Source organism: Passer domesticus, chromosome 15 (assembly GCF_036417665.1).
Source record: "Passer domesticus isolate bPasDom1 chromosome 15, bPasDom1.hap1, whole genome shotgun sequence".
Classification (NCBI taxonomy): Eukaryota; Metazoa; Chordata; class Aves; order Passeriformes; family Passeridae; genus Passer; species Passer domesticus.
This window is the reverse complement of record NC_087488.1, coordinates 3,493,171-3,511,621: the sequence shown is the minus strand read 5'-3', so window position 1 is coordinate 3,511,621 and position 18,451 is coordinate 3,493,171. Positions and strand designations below refer to the sequence as shown.

General features: G+C 52.3%; 3 protein-coding genes across 3 annotated transcripts; all 3 read left to right on the top strand.

The window, feature by feature from the left end:
• Window positions 1-710: 710 nt before the first annotated feature.
• Window positions 711-8,897, top strand: LOC135281524 (hemoglobin subunit pi). Its single transcript, XM_064390493.1, has 3 exons — window positions 711-4,822; window positions 5,761-5,965; window positions 6,517-8,897. Exons 1-3 carry the CDS (start codon window positions 4,728-4,730, stop codon window positions 6,643-6,645), a joined length of 429 nt encoding a protein of 142 aa, XP_064246563.1. The 5' UTR covers window positions 711-4,727; the 3' UTR covers window positions 6,646-8,897.
• Window positions 8,898-9,044: 147 nt separating this feature from the next.
• On the top strand, window positions 9,045-10,004 carry LOC135281526 (hemoglobin subunit alpha-D). The gene is made up of 3 exons (XM_064390494.1): window positions 9,045-9,202; window positions 9,321-9,525; window positions 9,825-10,004. The coding sequence occupies exons 1-3, from the start codon at window positions 9,111-9,113 to the stop codon at window positions 9,951-9,953; spliced, it is 426 nt and encodes a 141-aa protein (XP_064246564.1). The 5' UTR covers window positions 9,045-9,110; the 3' UTR covers window positions 9,954-10,004.
• Window positions 10,005-12,219: 2,215 nt separating this feature from the next.
• Window positions 12,220-13,059, top strand: LOC135281515 (hemoglobin subunit alpha-A). The gene is made up of 3 exons (XM_064390459.1): window positions 12,220-12,379; window positions 12,527-12,731; window positions 12,833-13,059. Exons 1-3 carry the CDS (start codon window positions 12,285-12,287, stop codon window positions 12,959-12,961), a joined length of 429 nt encoding a protein of 142 aa, XP_064246529.1. The 5' UTR covers window positions 12,220-12,284; the 3' UTR covers window positions 12,962-13,059.
• The last annotated feature ends 5,392 nt before the right edge of the window (window positions 13,060-18,451 follow it).

Below are 18,451 nucleotides of genomic sequence, written 5' to 3'. Positions count from 1 at the left end.
GGCTCATTGGGAATTAGAGTGGGAATGGAAATAAAGGAACACTGGGTAAAGCCTGTTGCAATGCCTCTTTGGGACATTTCAAACAGTTTTTTGAAATAACATATCTGCCTTTCTGGAGCTAATTACACATGTGCTGCACACTGAGCAGAAGGGTAAATTAATTGGGAGAACAAAGGTGATTTGTTGTGGGTTGGAATGAGGCCATGAATGCTTTTTCCCTAGTGGGAGAGGAACTGGTGACGTCTCCTGGGTTTGCCATGGACAAAAGATGGGATGCAGGAGCTGAATGTTCATCTCCACCCTCCCTGCACCAGCCTGGGTGCCACTGAGGGTGGATTTGCAGGTGGAGAATCCCTCTGTCTTCCCTTCCAGTCCCTCTCCATTCTTCCACCATCTGGCAGTAGATTGCTTCCATCAGAGCTGCCAAATCCAGCATGTCAGTATTGCAGATGAATGATTGCAGAGGGCTTTTCCAACCTTAAAATGGTTCTGTGACACCAGGGTGCCTGCAGGGGGGCAGCTGTGGAAGTCAGACCTGTGGGCTCCCCGTGCTCATGGAAAAGCTGGCTTGGGCTTGTTGCTCATGTTCACAACTCTGATACACCCTGCCTCATGGTTCCTGTGCTTTTACTCCTGCCTCTGGATTAGGAAGGGTGACATTACTCCCCTGGCAGCAGTCTTGGTGCCTTCTTCTTTTTTTTTTTTTTTTTTTTTTTTGTTTAACCAAAATCAGAAGTTATCAGCAATTCTATGTGAGGATGCCCTGGGGTTTTAAGCAAATTCTTCTGTATTTCATTGCATTACTTAGATGCTTGGACACTCTGAGATATCCCCACTCTGGGTTTTGCTCTGCAGTCCCCCCAGGGACACAGGACAGAGGTGGGTGGCTGAAGAGGGAGATGAGCAGCCCCAGCAGGGTATAATCTGCAGGGCCATTCTGCACAAGGCCAGTGATAACAATTGAGCAAGAGAAGGCAATGCTGAGGGGAGAGAGTTGTCCTGAGGTGATTAAAGACCAGTCGTGTTATCACAGCAGAGCACTCCTTGTACACCAGCACTGGGCTGTCATGTTAAAATTTCAGTGTGCCTGCTTCAAAATATAATTTTACTTTCTCAAATAATAAATTATAGGCCTATCTGTCATTCCCAGCTCTTGGACATTTAGTTGTAGTTAGCCTTGTCATTTAAAGCAATGATTGCAAGTTCTTCAAGCGCTGGTAGGAAATTAAAGAGTAAAGCCAGGATTTAGATTCCACTTTTCAGACTTCCAAAATGTAATATGCCTCAAATATTTCAGAGTTAGAGCAGATATATGGCCCCCCTTATCCACAGTATTCTGCTTGAGGGGAGGCAATTCCTGTGGATAATACAGGCCCATGGGGAAAGTTATCCCTGATCTCACAGTGATGCCACTCAATTGGATTTACAATCAGGGCTGTTGGAAATTAGAATCCCACTTTTACAATTAGCTAATAAGTCTGTTGCTTGCTTCTTGTTTAAAATTAGAAACTCTGGTAGCCAGCTTTTCGAACAGATTTTGGATTTAAAAAGACCTACATTAATTTTAAAAAAAAATCCCCTTTGGTGATTTCCTGACAAAGATTCATGACCTGCCCAAAGGCTGACATTCTGCAGTGGAGTTGTGGATCATCATGAGAAGCAGCAGCAGGAGAGGAAGGCAGGTTTGGTGGGGTTTCCCAGAGGACATCTTCACTAGTGGCCCTGTGACAGGAACAGCAGCAATCGTGTTGTCCAACTCCTGGCATTCCTGAGGCCAGGAGCCCATGGGTGGCTGGAGCACTGGGATGAAGAATTTGGCTGAGAGGTTCATGCAAAGCTGGGTCATTTTCCATGTCACGTTGTGTTGAGGAGCAGATTTCTCCAAGCAGCAATCCCCAGCACAGCCCTGATCCTGAGTGAGCAGTGAGCTCCTTCTAGCAAACCACTGTCACATTTTGGCTGCTGTGGCATTTGAGATAGCGCAGGAGTAACTCTCAGAAAATTAATTCAAATAATTCCACAATGATTTCAGTGATGATGAATCCTCCTGTGCAGACATCACCCTGTGTGCACACAAACCTTAATCCTGCAGTCACAGAGGAGCAATGCCCAGGTTACACAGAATTGGAAGGAGTCCTGATGGTCTGTGCCTTATCCCTGTGTTTATCTGGGTCACAGCTTGGTTGAGTAACCCCTGATTAAAAGCACTCTCACTGAGGAGAGCTTGGAGCACTGCCATGCAACATATAAGAGGCAGCACTTTGGGGAGGAGACAAAAACATTATGTAAATGGATATTTCACAACAGCATCTATATTTTCAAAGTAAATTTTCTATGAGAAGACTGCAGGTTTTGGAAATGTATGTAGCAAGGGATGATGAATACAGCCTCTCCTGGTACTGCCATCCATTCAAGCTGTAAAACTGAATACCATGCTGTCCTTGCCTGGCTCTGCCTGTGCTGTCAGTGGCACTTTGAACTGCAGACTGCACTGCTCTGCACCTGTGTAGCCAGAGTGAGCTCTGGGTTTTCAGGGCATGTGTATGGCACTGTCAAGGGGAAGGTATACAAAGAGTCCTCTGATAATATTCCCTGTGGTAAAACAATTGTCTTCCTTGTGTCTCAGATGAGTCCACTTTTATATCCCCTGTTAAAGTGAGTGAATTACCCAGCCCATGGTCAGGAGGACTGAGGGGGAGCTGTGGCACTGAACACAATCTGAAATTAAATCCCAGAGGAGTTGTTGGCCTCCACGGAGGGGATGATAATTCAAGATCCCCAAACCCAGCCAGGCTTGCAGACTCAGAGACCCCAAGTGCTTTGTGCCTGCCTTTTGGGAAAGCCCAAGGTTTATTCTAACTTGTGTGACAGATGGCACGCAGAGAAGCTTAAATTAGAGCCAGTGCAGAGTACAAGGGGTGGGTCAGAGTCCTTCTGCAAGTGCCACTTGCCCCAGCAAAGTGGGGACACCAGAGGACACAGAAGTTGCTGTCTGACCCCATCCCTGGTTCTGACCCTACCACGGGCTCATTCCCAGCTGAGCCCAGGATGCAGTGGCAGGGGCACAGCCCCAGGAGAGTGGTGTCTCTTTGTAGTGTATGGATCAACTCCTCCAGGCTATGGAGTCTACCCAAAGAGAGACCTATGCCCATGTGACAGCACAGAAGAGATCCCTGCCATACACACACACACACACACACACGGGTGCCACCTCAAAGCCAGCACCTTTCCAGCAGCACAGCACAGCTCCCTGTGGCTCCTGAGGGGCTCCAGTGGCCGCTCCTGTGTGACACCAGTGCTTTGGCACAGCTGCCCCAGTCCATGCACCACCCAGGGATCTTTATCCCTAGAAGGGCTTTCCCTTTAGCAGGATGACCATGGCTGGGGAACACCCTCTGTGGCAGTGGGTAGTGCTGCTGCTGTCAAATGCAGACACATCTCTGGCTGAGCCACACCAACCTTCTCCACACAAGTGTGCAGGGCTGCTTGGGCAGAGAACATTATCTGACTCCTCTGACTGTACCAGCCAGTGCTCTTTGCACAGCTGCCAGCTCTCAGTGGTGTCTGATGTCTGAGGCTGCTGTAGTTTATCAGTGTGGCAAAGAGATTTACCTCTGCTTTATGTGCTGGCAGGATATTTACTGCCAGAGGTTCTGCAGAAACCATCTCCAGTAGGGTATTTCTTTGACACTTTGCCCACTTATCTGTGATTACAGACCTGTGCTGGTCTTTGTTTTGCTTGTTTGGTCCTTCACCCAGCCAGGGCCCGTGCCCTGATGGTACCAACCATCTGCTGTGGGACCAGGAGCTCTTGTGCATGTCCAGCACACAGCACAGCACAGCCAGCACTAACAGGAGTGCTGAGGGCTATTTTACAGTGCAGGCAACAACTAACAGTAACATCACAAAGTTAGAAAGCAAAGATGTGCAGACTGAGGATTATAAAAAAAGAAATCTGACTGGGTGTTCTCTCACACACACTTTTTCCAGTACCATACTCAATTTCACAAACTCTCTATTCCTGTATACAAAGTAATCCTTACTACCAGTGTTATCACAGCAGCAATTGTAAAGTGAGTCCCTAATTCTTTGCAAGAGGCTGGCAAAGTGAACTCGTGAAGCAAATGGCAAAATCTGCACTTACTCTTAAAAAATCAGGATTTCATTTCTCCTCTGAACTGCACTACAGATGTCCCAGCCTGTCCCTACCACTACCTACAAAGCATTTTATGTGAAATATTGCACATGTTGCAGCCACAAATGCTGGAAGTGGCTGGGTCAGAAAGTTGTGAGCCACACCTGTGAGCCAAGGGAGGAAATGCAGATTCCTCTCCAGGCTCCTCAGCGTGCTGGAGTCCACGCTCCTCAGCTTAGAGATGTGTCCTAAGGCCTCATCAGTGGAATTTTGCAGCATTATCTCTCTGTTCATGTATCAATACTTGTGCAGACAATTTCTTTGGAGCACACAGCCGTCAGGTTAAGAAGCAAGAGGCTGATAAGGCCAGCAGGCAAGGAGGACAGTGTGCTGACCCTAGCCAAGGTAGCTATTGCTTCTCGGCAGATAAGTGTCCCCCACTCCACAGCGGGCCTCTGGAGTGACCAATGAGTGTGGGCAGGCACCAAGGTCCTCTCCCCCTTCCCCTTTATAACCAGGGCTGCCAGGCTGGTGAGCCCAAACCTGCTCTGAGCAGTCGCTGCGAGGGGGCAGAGCCAGCACCTCCTGCACAATGACGCTGACCCAAGCCGAGAAAGCCGCCGTGGCCACCATCTGGGCCAAGGTGGCCACCCAAGCTGATGCCATTGGGGCAGAATCCCTGGAGAGGTAAGGCCCCAGCAGGCCTCCAAAGAGGGCTTTGCTGCTGGCATGCATCTCATGTAGAACTTGGGGGAGCAGGCTGAAGATTACATATCAAACAGCACAACTCTTGATGAAGAGTTGTGCTGTTTGATGTGTAATCTTCAGGAGTTATATCTGTGCTACTAAATGCTTCACAATCTAGCAGTAGACCATGATTTTTTTAACAATTTAATAGGGTTTTTTTTTCTCCTTATAGCCATACAGAAGAATTCATAGCCAGAAGCACTGGTGAGGAATTCAAAGCCATTCATACTCAGTGTCCTAAACACCATTATCCCTGTCAGGGGATAAACTTGAAGTGGTTTATTGTACAAGTGATGCACTTTCTCTTACAGTTTTTATGCATTAAGAGAATAGCTGTCCACTAAATTCACTGGATGCTCGGGTTTCATTGTTCCAGTTGTTAAGTAACAAACTGTTAGGAAACAAGACAGCTGGACCCCCTGCATGAAGCATGGCACAGTAATTCAAAGTCTATACCAATTAAGCAAGCATAAAAGGGTCTGGAAATTATCACAAATTTTTATTATTCAAAGTGATTTAAATGCTATTTACAGCTTAGGATAAAGTATAGTGATCCCCCTTTCAAGATTCTGAGTACCATTCATATAAATTTTTATTTTTTCATTTTCATTTGAAGGTCCTGGAAACTTTGTTATAATATAGTACAGGAAATTTGGTGACAAGCTGGGGCTTTTATTATTAGAAACAAAACCAAACAAAACCAAACCCAAAACTACATTAAATTTTTAATAATTTTTAACAATTCTTCTCTAGTACATACATATAAACCTGCTGTCTAATCTGCATGTGCTGCAGAAGGTTTACACTGCACTTGTTCTGAGGTTTTACCACCTCATACCATTTCTACTGCTGACCCTCTTCCTCATGTTCTCCTCCAGGCTTTTCTCCAGCTACCCCCAGACAAAAACCTACTTCCCTCACTTTGATCTGAGCCAAGGCTCAGCTCAGCTCCGTGGCCACGGCTCCAAGGTCATGAGTGCCATCGGGGAAGCTGTGAAGCACATCGATGACATCCGCAAGGCTTTGGCCAAGCTCAGCGAGCTGCATGCTTACATCCTCAGGGTGGACCCCGTCAACTTCAAGGTGAGTGAGCACAGGGACTTTCAGGGCTGGAAACTGCCACCACAGAATTAGAGACCACAGGGCATGTGGGCTAATGGCAGCTCCATCCCTGGCTGTGCTGCACAGACAGTTTCTCATATGGTTTTTAACCTGAGATTGGGTCTTCTAATGGAAGTTCTGGCCCAGTGCAGGCAAAGAACTCCTCAGGGAGCTCCTGTGGTTTGTGTTAGACAGACTCAAAATTCTGCTGGATTTGCTGTAATTCATTAATCTGCTTCACACATCAAGCTACTCACCTGTCTTGAACGAAGTTTTAATAAATTATAAACAGTCCCACTTTGTTGCACTTGAGGAAGGAAGGGGCACATGGGAGAGGGAGTGGGATCAAACAGTGCCTTTTGCCCTATAAAAAAGACAACTGTGCTTCTTCACTCCCATCTCAGGCAGCAGCACTGCCTGTTTGGGACACGTAGCTGTCATCCCCAAGCACACTGGGCCCAAGGTCCATTGCAGACCCCTACCCTGACACCTGGTACTCACTGTGATGGATCTCATGCTGCTTTCCCTTACAGCTGCTTTCCCACTGTATCCTGTGCTCCGTGGCTGCCCACTACCCCAGTGACTTCACCCCAGAAGTTCATGCTGCGTGGGACAAGTTCCTGTCCAGTGTTTCCTCTGTTCTGACGGAGAAGTACAGATAAATGACCTCAGCAGAGGGTGAGGGAGGCCCATCCGCAGCCCAGCCCTGCTGCTAGGCTCTGGGATATCATCCCTTCCTGGGCAGCTCTTTAAATCCCTGCTGCAGGGGCTCAGTCATCTGCAAAACTCAATAAATAATTCAAATGTGAGCTATGGTCTCTGTGCTTTCCTCTTGGTGTGTTCTGCCCACTCCTGACTGTTCAGGCAGGGGTGTTCTGAAATGTCTACACAATATGGAGGGGGAAATATTAAACTTCATAAACTCATGTACTAATTCATATACTAATGAACTCATACTAATTCATGTGCCAATTCAGTGGGGGTAACATAACATTCAGTGGGAGCAATATAGCATTGAGCAGAAGCCCAGAACGGGCTGGAGCCCTGTGACTGCAGCTGCTCACCAAGGTGTATCCACCACAGGCTTTCTCCAGGCTGAGCAGGAAAGAGTCTTTTACCCTGCTAGGACCTATCCAAAACCCATCCCAGCCTGTTGGGAACCAGACCTGCATTGCAAAGCAGGGCATTGTCCTCTCATTGTGTCTCTCTCCATGGGGTAGGGATGTGGTATCTGATGTGCTTCTTCTGTGAGTTAACCCCACTGTGCAGCCACTGCACCCCAGCTGCTCACTCATCTCCCCCCCACAATGGGATGAGGAGAAGGGCAAAGGAAGATAAAAGTAAGAAAAATTGGGGGTCAAGATCAAACAGAAATAATTGCTTAGTAAGTGAAGACTAAGTGGAAGCACAGGCAAGAAAACAAAACGGGATGCAAAGGCAATCACTCACCACATCCCATGGGTAGGCTGATGTTCAGCCAGTTCATGAGCAAAAACTATAAATAACCCCCTAAAACTCCCTCAGACCCCTTCTTTTCCCTTTGATTGCTGACCATGGTGCTACATGGCATGAAATACCTCTTTGATTAGTTGGGCCTATCTGCCTGGCTGTGTCCTTCCCCAGCACCTCAAAATCTGTTCCCTGGGTGGGGGCAGAGTGAGCAGCAGAGACAGTCTTGATGCTGTGCAAATGCTGCTCAACAAAATCTGGAAGATCAGCCTTTTACTGGGGCAGTTTGGCCGAAAACCTGAAGCACAGGACCATGTCAGCTCCTGTCCCAGAGACTTCTGGCATGAAACGGGGTGCAAAACCTTCAGCCTGCTCTGATGGCCACCCTGAGCCAGCACTGCAGGTGGCAGTCCCTTGCCTCATCCATGGCACTGAGGGAATGTGTTTGGACAAGGAATGTATTTAGATGGCTCTAAACATCTAAATGTCACCACAGCAGCTTTTAAAGCATTCTGCATCCACTGGTGCCAGGTAACCTGGAGGTTTAAATCCATGACTTATGTGCTAGGTCAGCATCTGGCGTGTCCCTTACCCTGCGTTTGCACCAAATCCTTCCCACAGAGGCTGAGAGAAGGATGTGAGAGTCAGAGGAAATGGCCTCAAGCTGTCCCAGGAGAGGCTTAGGTTGGATATTAGGAAACATTTCCTGACTGAAAGCCTTGTCAGGCACTGGCACAGGCTGTCCAGGGCAGTGGTGGAGTCCCTGGAGGGATTTAGCAGATGTGTAGATGTGGCTCCTGGGGACCTGGTTTAGTGTTGGCCTTGGCAGTGCTGGGGGAATGGTTGGTCTCAAGGATCCTAGACAACATTTATAGGATCCTTTAAGGAAGATCCTCTTAATGATAATGGATCCTTAAGGATTCATTAAGGGGATCCTTTTCCAACATTGATAATTTGATTATTCTAAAATTCTGTTATTGTATGAGCAGACACCATGGGGCCTGAGGGATTTCCCAGCATTTATGGGGAGAGGCAGGAGCACACATTGGGGTGGGAAGAAGGGAAGGAGTCCAAGACTGACAAGCATCACAGGATGGACTTTGGGAAGACCATGAACCCAAAGAGGAGGTTGTTCCCTGCCTGGATTTCTCTGGGAGGCCTTGTCCATGGCTCCTACTGAGAGGCCATGGGGCTCTTGGGGCAGAGAGGGGCTGGATGTGCCAAAGTCTGGAGGGGACATGGGACACTTGTGGGACCTACCTCAACACCCCCAGAGCCAAGGAGGACGCTGGCCCATGCGTGGAGAATGATGGATCACAGCAGCAGGTTTGGGGACGTGCCAGCCAGGGTGGACAAGGATGTGGCACCCATGGGACATGCCTGGGGCTGCTGCTGTCCAAGAGGCAGCCTGGAGAGGTGCTGCCCCCTGCCCCATTGTGGTGCTGGGCTGGTGCAGTGGGGCAGGAGAGGCAGCTGGGCCCCCCAGGGGCCTCCTTAGGGCAGGGCCCCCCGAGGCATCTGGGGCCCCCGAGGCAGTGCTGCAGCCGCTCCCAGGGCCCGGCCATCCCCTCGCCCCTCCGTGTGATAAGATAACGCTGGGTGGAGGTGCCAGCAGCTATAAGAGGCGTCCCTGCTGTGCTGCTGCCACCAACCCCTGCCCACTCTTCCAGCCGCCACCATGCTGACCGCCGAGGACAAGAAGCTGATCCAGCAGATCTGGGGAAAGCTGGGTGGCGCCGAGGAGGAAATCGGAGCCGATGCCCTGTGGAGGTACAGGCCTGGGGACCCACGGGAGAGGGGCACGAGGGGGTGGGAGCCCTGCAGAGGGGCCAGTGTGGTGGGTCCAGCTGGGGTCAGCACCACTGACCGTCCCACTCCCATCCCACAGGATGTTCCACTCCTACCCCCCAACCAAGACCTACTTCCCCCACTTCGACCTGTCACAAGGCTCTGACCAGATCCGTGGCCATGGCAAGAAAGTGGTGGCTGCCCTGAGCAACGCCATCAAGAACTTGGACAACCTCAGCCAGGCTCTGTCTGAGCTCAGCAACCTGCACGCCTACAACCTGCGTGTGGACCCCGTCAACTTCAAGGCAGGCAGGGGATGGGGATGGGGAATGGGGACAGGGATCAGAATGGGGGGACAGGGAGCAGGGCATGGGGAATGGAGACTGAGGGACAGGGAATGGGGGACAGGGATCGGGACGGGAGCCAGGGGATGGAGGACAGGAGATGTCAGAGGGGATCAGGGGGGATAGCAGGGGATGGAGGACAGGAGATGGGGGAGGGGATCAGGGGGGACAGCAGGGGATGGGATAAGGGTGTGTGGGACAGCAGTGGGATGGGAACACGGGGCTGTGGCGGCCGTGCTAAGCCCCATTTTCCCTTGCAGTTCCTGTCGCAGTGCTTGCAGGTGTCGCTGGCTACCCGCCTGGGTAAGGAGTACAGCCCCGAGGTGCACTCTGCCGTCGACAAGTTCATGTCGGCCGTGGCCAGCGTGCTGGCTGAGAAGTACAGATGAGCTGTCAGCCGTGCCTGTGTGCCATCAATAAAAAAAGATTCTTTTGCTGCAGCAATGCCTCCGTTTGTGCCGGGGCCGGGGGCTGGGGAGGGCTGGAGTGTGGCAGTGCTCCTGCCGGAGGGAGGGGCTGCGGGTGTGACAGATGTGGTTCGGGAAGGGCAGCACCAGCCCTGGGCTCCCCGGGGGTCCCCCAGGGCCCTGCTTGCTTCCAGCCCTCCCCAGCACGGGATGCAGCTGATGGCAGGACCCAGGGAATGAAGCTGTGCCTGCATCCCTCCAGGGAGCAGGGCCAAGGCAAATGTGATCCTTGCATTCCCCTGAAGGATTCCTGGGGGGTGGTGGGGGTGTAGGATAAATCCTGCCTGTCTCCACCTATCAAGATGGCTTTTTAGGACTTTATTAGGGGTGCTGCAAGAGCTAAGTGCTTGAATGAGCTCCAAAAGCAATCTGAGAATTCATGGAGTGAAAAAAGTCCACCGCAGACCATTAAGCACAAAGACTGTTCAGGGACTCAAGCTCCTGAACCACAAATCCCAGCCAACTGCCAGGGAAGAACCTCCACACCTGCCCCAGGTGTCTGCTCTTCCCCTGGGACCTGGGCAGGGTAGGAATGGGATGGGCAAATCTGCAGTCCAGTGTAGGAACACTGGTTTCAGGACTCTGGAGCCTGAATTTTAACAGAATCAGCGATCACAGGTGGTGGGCTACGAGATACTAAACTAGCCCTGGGTTTGCTCTGTGCTGTGACACCGGAGGGAGGAGATGAGATCCTGCAGGAGAGAGGTGCCTGAGTGCCCAGGTGCGGGCAGCAGGCAGGTGGAGCAGGCAGGGACCCTGCCTGCTCTCAAACAGGCCTGGCAGTCCCTGACCGTGGCAGCCCCTGCTCCTGCAGGTGAGCCCACAGCGCTTGTGCTCCATCCTCAAACACATCCCAGCCCACATCCCAGAGTGCTCATGTGCATTTACACCCGTTTGGTTTTGTGCCACCAGTTTGAAGGGCTCTGCTGCCTTGGCAGCTCTCCCCACGCACACACATGCAGCAGACACTGCCCTGCTGCTGCTGCTGCTGCTGCTTCCCAGAAAATCAGCCCCCCCGGCCCTCCCTCCCCACTCTGAAGTGGTGCCAGACCAAGCTAATCTCCCCCAAACACAAATGATAAGAACCTCAGCCACGGAGGAAACACGGGTGTGAACTGTCACTGCTGCTCTGCGCCACCTGCTGAACCCACTGGGAGCTCTGCAAGCCCCCTCGCCCTCCTGTCTTCCTCACCACCCTCATCCTCCTCGCCCTTGCTACATTCCTCACCTTCATCTCATCATTTGGAGCACACAGGGCTCACCACAGGCCACTGTGGTCCTTCATATCTTCCCAAAGCGCTTGCAGCAGTGCTGATCCCGTGGCTCTGCCCAGTGTCCTCCCTGCCCAGTGTCCTCCCTGGCCACAAGTCAGGGTCCCCCCGTGCCCCAGAGCAGCAGGGCCAGCACACACAGGGCAGCAGGGGGCTGGGCTCAAGGGGCAGGGGCTGGAGAGGACACACACTGTGGGGTACACGGGTGTGGGGTGTGCTGAGGAACGAGAGCAGGGAGTGCGGTGGGGCAGCTGTGCACAGGGACGTGTTGGGTGGCAGAGAGGGCTGTACAGGGACACATGTGGGACGTGTAGGTGGCAGCTGGCAGTGTGTGTAGGGGCAGTGTGTGAAGGGGCAGTGTGTGTAGGGGCAGTGTGTGCCCTGGGGCAGCTCGGGGGGTGTGTGCAGGCTGCTGGATGGTCAGTCTGTACACGCAGGTGCACACGGGGCTCTGTGGGGGCATGGGGCACACACTGCCCCTACACCTGGCCAGAACACATCCAGGCTGTGCCAGGAGCACCCAGCCAGTCCCACCCCATGCTGGGGGACACACACGGGCTCCTGTGCCAGCGCCAGTGCAGACCCTAACAACACCCCATGCCAGCCCAGGCACCGCAGCTAAACCTAAACTACATCCTAACCCCAAGCTTAACCTAAGCCTAACCCTGCTGTTATGTCAGCCTGTGTCCGCGGGACAGAGACCACGCACCCGCTCTGGAGCAAGCCCCGAGCTTAACCCCGAGGCGGAGCCGCCGTGCCGGTGCCGGTGCCGGTGCCGGTGCCGGTGCCGGTGCCGGTGCGGTGCCGGTGCGGTGCCCGGGCGGAGCGGAGCGGGGCGGGCGGCGGCCCCGCCTGGCCGGGGTCCAGCACCCCCGGGCCGGGCCGGGCCGGGCGGGGCGGGCGGAGCCCCAGCACCGCATATAAGGGCGGCGGCGGCCAGCGGGGACACCCGTGCTGGAGCTACCGACTCGGAGGTGCCACCATGGTGCTGTCCCCCGCCGACAAGTCCAACGTCAAGGGCGTTTTCGCCAAAATCGGCGGCCAGGCCGAGGAATATGGTGCCGACGCCCTGGAGAGGTATCGTGGATGTCCCCGGCGTGACCCTCTCTCTCCTCTCCAGCCCCGACTCCCTCGCTCCTGCCCCCTCTTCTCCCCATCCGCAGCTCTCTGTCCTTTGCCGCCCTGTCCCTGTCTCACCTGTCCCTGAACCCCTCTGTTTTGCAGGATGTTCGCCACCTACCCCCAGACCAAGACCTACTTCCCCCACTTCGACCTAGGAAAGGGCTCTGCTCAGGTCAAGGGTCATGGCAAGAAGGTGGCGGCTGCACTGGTCGAAGCTGTCAACAACATCGATGACCTTGCTGGTGCCCTCTCCAAGCTCAGCGACCTCCACGCCCAGAAACTCCGTGTGGACCCTGTCAACTTCAAAGTGAGTGTCTGGGAAGGGGTGACCAGCCCGGCTTCCCTCCTGCACCTCCTGGCTGCTCCCTTGCCTCGTTCCCTTGCTCACCACATGGTTTTGCCTTTCAGCTGCTGGGCCAGTGCTTCCTGGTGGTGGTGGCCACCCGCAACCCCTCTCTCCTGACCCCCGAGGTGCACGCTTCCCTGGACAAGTTCCTGTGCGCCGTGGGCACCGTGCTGACCGCCAAGTACCGTTAAGACGTGTACTGTGCCAGGGCTGGAGCCAACACCCCACCAGCCCTCCCACAGCGAGCAGTCAAATGTTCTGAAATAAAATCTCTTGCATTTGCGCTGCAGCTCTGGTGTCCTGCTCTGTGTGCTGCCCGCGGGAAGGGAGCGGGAGGGATGTGCTCTGGGGGGCTGAACTGGAGGTGTCCCCCTCAGGTGGGTACATGGAGGAAATGGGCTCTGGTTTTGCTGTTCCTGAGAAGAGGCAGCGTTTGGGGGGTGGTTTCCAGCAGGCAGACACTGCTTTGCTGCCGTGGGGCTCTGGGAGGAAACGGAGCACTTCTAGGCATCAGTGGAGGGGAGAGACTCATGGAAGATCTGGGGCTCCCTGCAGCCCCAGGCTCTCCCACCAGAATTCCACGCTGGGATCACCTCTTGCACCACCAGCCCCGTGCACCCTTGTTCAGGACAGAGCCAGACGACATCTCCTCCTGAAAATTTTTCAGGAGACACAGGAGTACAGGAGCTCCTGGCACCTGTGACACTCTCCCTGGTAGAGTGGGAATAGCCTGAGGACCTCCCTGTGCCAGGACACCTTTCCTTGCACACCCAGCACACAGGGCTGTGCAGGGGTGCAAGACTTCTTCTGTCTCCACCAAATGGCCCGTTGCTGGGTGTCACTGTGGAGGGTCCTGGGGAGCTGCAAGGGGAGCAGCTGGGGCTCAGCTCCAGACCCAGCAGTGTGGGGCGGTGTCAGGGCTCGAGAAGGAGCCCAGGAGCTGTGCTGGTGTCTGCACCCCCCAGCCCTTATCGCAGCCCACAGCGGGGTGGCCGTGGTGGGGGCTGATAAAGGAACGTGTGGGCTCTCCTCCAGCTGTGGGCGTGGTGGGAGACTGGGCAATAGATAGCCCCAGGAGGGTACAACCTGCCAGCTGCTCAGTAAGGGCTGGGAGGTCCTCAGTGGGGAGGGGAAGGTTCAAGGGAGCCCCAGGGTGGCTCACAAAGCCGGCCAAGGTTGCCACAGGCTCCTTTGATCCTTGGCACTGGCAAAGATGGACTCTTCACTAGTGCCATGGCACTGTCAGTGAATGCACAGAGACAGGGAAAACTCCAATAACTCCAAGGAGAGAAGGAGGCACTTCAGGGTCTCTTCTGGAGGCCCTCAGGGTCTCTTCTGCAAAGCACCACAGGTGTCATGAGCCCACACACCCACTGTTCCTGGGCACAGTGAGGAAGGGGGGAGAAAGCCAGTCAGGGCATCACTGGCCAATCTCTATCTTTGTGTGGAGCAGGTTCCACCCTTCCAGCCAGGAGCATCACCCAGGCAGAGATGTAGGCACAACTTCCCAGGGATTTCATGGAGAACCAGGACATGGTGGGGACTCAGGGCACACAGGTGTGCAAGGAGGTGTGAACTGGTGTGGAAAGCATTGGGAAGAGCCAGCAGCAAATCCAGCATGGACTTGGACTCCTCCAAACCCAGCCACTAAGGGCCCTCCTGGTCCTGAGCGTGGTGGGTACAGGAGGGAAGGTGTAAGAGCAGTGTGGGGACAATGTGTATGTGAGGGGTGAGCGTTGTTCCCAGCTTGCTTTAGCTCCTGACTGCTCCCGAGCCGTGCAGTGACTCAGGACACATCGGGTGGCAGTGGGCAGTGTCCTGCCCCTGCAGCACTTTGCCAGGGCTCTGCCTGGCCGGAGAACGCTGAGCTCGTGTTGTCCCAGCCGTTTGTCCCTGCTGCCACAAGATGGGGACCTCAGGCCGCGGTGCTTTATCGGGGCCAGGCAGAGGGTGCGAGGGCTGGGAGCAGCAGGGCTTCCAGCCAGGGCTGCCAGCCAGCCCCAGATCCCGAGAGCTTTGGGGACACTGCTGCCAGCCTGGAGGAGGGAGCAGGAGCCCTCCCCATCAGCCCTGTGCCCTGCTGAGAGTTCCCCGAGCCCCCCGTGCCCCTGGCCCAGAGCACAGGGGTCCCTTCACTGGGCGTGCCTTGGTGGCCGTGGCTGTGTGCCCCAGGACACAGCCAGCCCCGTGGGACAGACACACTGGCACAGCTTGGCACGCCCTGAGCTGCCATCCCTGCCCAGCTGCCTCGGGACCCACCAGCAGCACAGCAGCCATGCTCTGGAGCAGAGCAGGTCAAATATTTGCCTCAGTGCTGGTTTTGCAGCTGGCTTTGCTGCAGCTCCAGTGCTGAGGAGAGAGTTGGAGGCAACTTCTGCTTTGCCATAGCATCAGCAGCCTGAAACAGCCCCAGGTGACACAGAGGAGGCAGATTTGGACACAAAGCCCTCTGATCCAGGCCATGGCAGCACTCAGGAAGCTGAATCATGCCAGGCAGCCTCAGCAGAAGAAAGGAGATGAGTATCTCCAGGTCATGCCTGTTTTGATCTCTCCACTTTCTCAGGCCTTTCTCTTCTCTCATTTATTCTTGATGGACAGAGCACCCAGGGTTCAGATACCCCCAGAACAGCACAGTGCTCTGTTCTGAGGTGACACCAAGGCAAGTGGCATCTCAGAGATCATTTTTAGTGAAAGAGGAGTTAAACAACATCAGGAAATGAGCTTGATGGTAATGACTTCCCCAATCACAGGACTGTCACCAGTCTCTTGACTGGCTGCATTGTCCAGATGGGTTGGATTCTAATCTTATTATGTTGGCTAGATAATCATGTCCCTAGAGAGTGTGTCCTGGAAAGGGACACAGAAACACATACTTCTGGAGGAGGTCAAGCATCCTACGGGAGTTTAACAGGAATTCTCCACGAATTTTCTATCTTCCCAGTAGCAAGGGGGATCTAGAAAACCAGCAGTGGGAAGATAGGGGAATTAATTCCTCACTAGAAGCTGATCTCAGGAGACCAGTTGAGAGATCCTCTTGCTGGAATGAGGAGGGAAAACATCATGTGTTTTAGAGACTGTTCTTGTTTATACATCCCATATTGGAATTCAATATGGCAATAGTGTAACCCATGAGTGGTGCAGCCAATAGCTCTTCTGTTTCTTTGCTGTGTGTTTGGACAGCCACTCTTTCCTAAATGACAGATTTTTCCTGCTTATCCCCCTGATTTGTCTGAATCCTTTTGAATTTTAAGCCAGTGCTTGCAGCCCCTCCGGCTCAGGAACATGTGAGAACTTAATAAGGATGTTCTCCACTTCAAAACAAGTTATTGATGACAGAACAGTAAATAATAATGGTAAACAAAGAACTGGAATCTGTCACGGAAGGAAAACAGACTCATCTGAAAGGATTCATTCTTGGCAATGTCCATGATTATTACTCATCTCTTTCTTTGATTAAAAGTCCGACTGTTTGTTTGGTTTGTTTTCTTTACTTGAACCCAACTGGTTTGCAGTTCCTTGGTTTCCTCTTAGCTAATGCTAAGAGACACAATGGTCTCATTCCTGTGACCCCATCCCACTCCCTCTTTTCCCAGAGATATTGAATGTTTGGAGGTGGCTTACATCAGTTTTTGAGGCAGAAGTAGATTTTTTTTTTCTTAGGCAAGCAGTCTGAAAATAAGGAATGATTGAAATATACTTTAATTCAAACTTTGTGGAATCCTCCCACCTCCTCCACTGGCTGTTTTGCCAGTGGAAAAAGGAAAAGTGGTAGAAGACAGAAAATGAGCATTGATTAGATTTTCACTACAAAGATGGAAATTGAATAGAAATGCAAAATCTTTCTTCCTGCTGGTTGCTCTGTCTTCCTACCACACAGCAACCACCTGGGAGATCTGATTTTGCGTGGAGCTGAGATGGTAGGCAGTGCTCTGCTGGTGACATCAGTGCTTCCTCTCTCCCTGTGTTGTTTTTCTGTATTTCTCAGCAGCAGGAGATGCCATCTGGGGAGGGCCCTGCTTTGGTTGTGTTCCTCCAGCTCCCACACAAGCAGTTATAGCAATTCCAGAGGCTGCTTTCCTGCCTGCTACCTTCAGCATCTGTCTGTTGACCTGCTGCTGCTCATGAATTTGCTCTACCTTTTATAAACCTGCTGATCCTATTTGTTTTCACAACCTCCTGTGGCAGCGAGTTCCAGAAGTTCATTCCCACCTGCTCCAAATAAAGTCCTTTTTATCAATTTTAAATCAATCCACCAGGCTGATCAGTGGCTCTAACTCTCACCATGCACCAGGTCCACATTCCCTTTATGATTTTGTAGGGCTGGCATGTTTTGCTCCCCCTTCTCCAGAGAAAAATCCCAGCCTCCCCAGAACCCCTTTGTATTGCAGCTACCCCATCCCCTTGATCTCAGTTGCCCTGCTCAGGGCTGTAAATCCACAATGTCCTCACATCCTAAGACGTCCTGGTGTGACAGGACAAGGGGTGATGGTTTCAAATTAAGAGGTTTAATTAAGATTAGATGTAAGGTAGAAGTTTTTCACAGTGGAGGTGGTAAAACATTGGCACAGGTTACTCAGAGAGGCTGGGATGCCCCATCCCTGGAAACTTTCAAGACCAGGGTTGGATGGGGCTCTGAGCAGCCTGATCTAGTGGGAGCCACCCCTGTCCATGGCAGAGATTATTAACTAGACAACCTTTGAAAGTCCATTCCAACCCAAATTATGCCTTGATTATAGGATTCCATGATCAGAGGCCAGACCTGCACAGATGTGGGTGCACCAAGCTGTTACACAACAGGCAGGAGATGCCCTCTTTATTTTGCAAGCCCAAGCCCTTCCTGATGACACCACTGTATTTTTTTTTCCCTGCACATCAAGGCTACAATTTTGGCAAACCATCAGTGAGGACTCCAGCATCTTTTTCCTGAGCTGTAACAGCCAGTTTAAGTTCAGCCTCCCCTGTTTTAGATCCTATTTCCCTATCCAGGTCACCCTCTTTATCTACACTGAAAGGACTGACCTTCTGTTTTTCCTTTTGTGAGTAGCACTGAGAGCTGCACATAGCAAAGTTCCACAGAGTACATCAAATATCCTTTCAGCAGCCTCCTGCAGTGATGGAGCATCATTTGACTTTTCTGTCTAAAGCTAAAACTGTGCAATTCTAACAGCAGAGTTTTGGTCCCTAATCCTGGGGTATAGTTCCTCGTTATTCTTTTCCTTCCCCTGTCACAGTGACTTCAAGTCAAGCTGCTGGGTAGACACAATTCAATGAAGATCTAACTGAAAATAGATAAAACAGAGTTTTCCAGTCAGTGACACATTTTTTACTCCTTGCACTAGGATCAGAGATAGGGCAGCAGGCTGTGCCAGCTCTGTGCTCTCCAGAGACCTTTGCACATGGCCAGGAGGATCCCAGCTATGGATTTATGGAAAGCAATACAGCAAAATGTGCATTGCAGCTGCTCATCCAGAAAGCTTTTAGACATCCCTCAATAGCTGAGCAGCTCAGTGCCTTTATTAATAGTAGAAATGTATTTATCAAAATTCATGGGTCAGCACTGTTAAAGCTCCATAAATCCAATTTGCACAGGCCACCATTATTTATTTTTCCAGGCTGTTACCTCAAAGAGGGATACTTCCAGTATATAATCCAGACTTCACCACAGGCCTGTGTGAAACACT

Bases quoted from the DNA above. Each gene is read 5' to 3' on its own strand.
- LOC135281524 (XM_064390493.1), top strand. From the start codon at position 4,728: ATGACGCTGACCCAAGCCGAGAAAGCCGCCGTGGCCACCATCTGGGCC. The intron at 4,823-5,760 runs GTAAGGCCCCAG...GTTCTCCTCCAG, and splicing joins GGGGCAGAATCCCTGGAGAG to GCTTTTCTCCAGCTACCCCC. The intron at 5,966-6,516 runs GTGAGTGAGCAC...TTTCCCTTACAG, and splicing joins TGGACCCCGTCAACTTCAAG to CTGCTTTCCCACTGTATCCT.
- LOC135281526 (XM_064390494.1), top strand. From the start codon at position 9,111: ATGCTGACCGCCGAGGACAAGAAGCTGATCCAGCAGATCTGGGGAAAG. The intron at 9,203-9,320 runs GTACAGGCCTGG...CCCATCCCACAG, and splicing joins GGAGCCGATGCCCTGTGGAG to GATGTTCCACTCCTACCCCC. The intron at 9,526-9,824 runs GCAGGCAGGGGA...TTTCCCTTGCAG, and splicing joins TGGACCCCGTCAACTTCAAG to TTCCTGTCGCAGTGCTTGCA.
- LOC135281515 (XM_064390459.1), top strand. From the start codon at position 12,285: ATGGTGCTGTCCCCCGCCGACAAGTCCAACGTCAAGGGCGTTTTCGCC. The intron at 12,380-12,526 runs GTATCGTGGATG...TCTGTTTTGCAG, and splicing joins GGTGCCGACGCCCTGGAGAG to GATGTTCGCCACCTACCCCC. The intron at 12,732-12,832 runs GTGAGTGTCTGG...TTTGCCTTTCAG, and splicing joins TGGACCCTGTCAACTTCAAA to CTGCTGGGCCAGTGCTTCCT.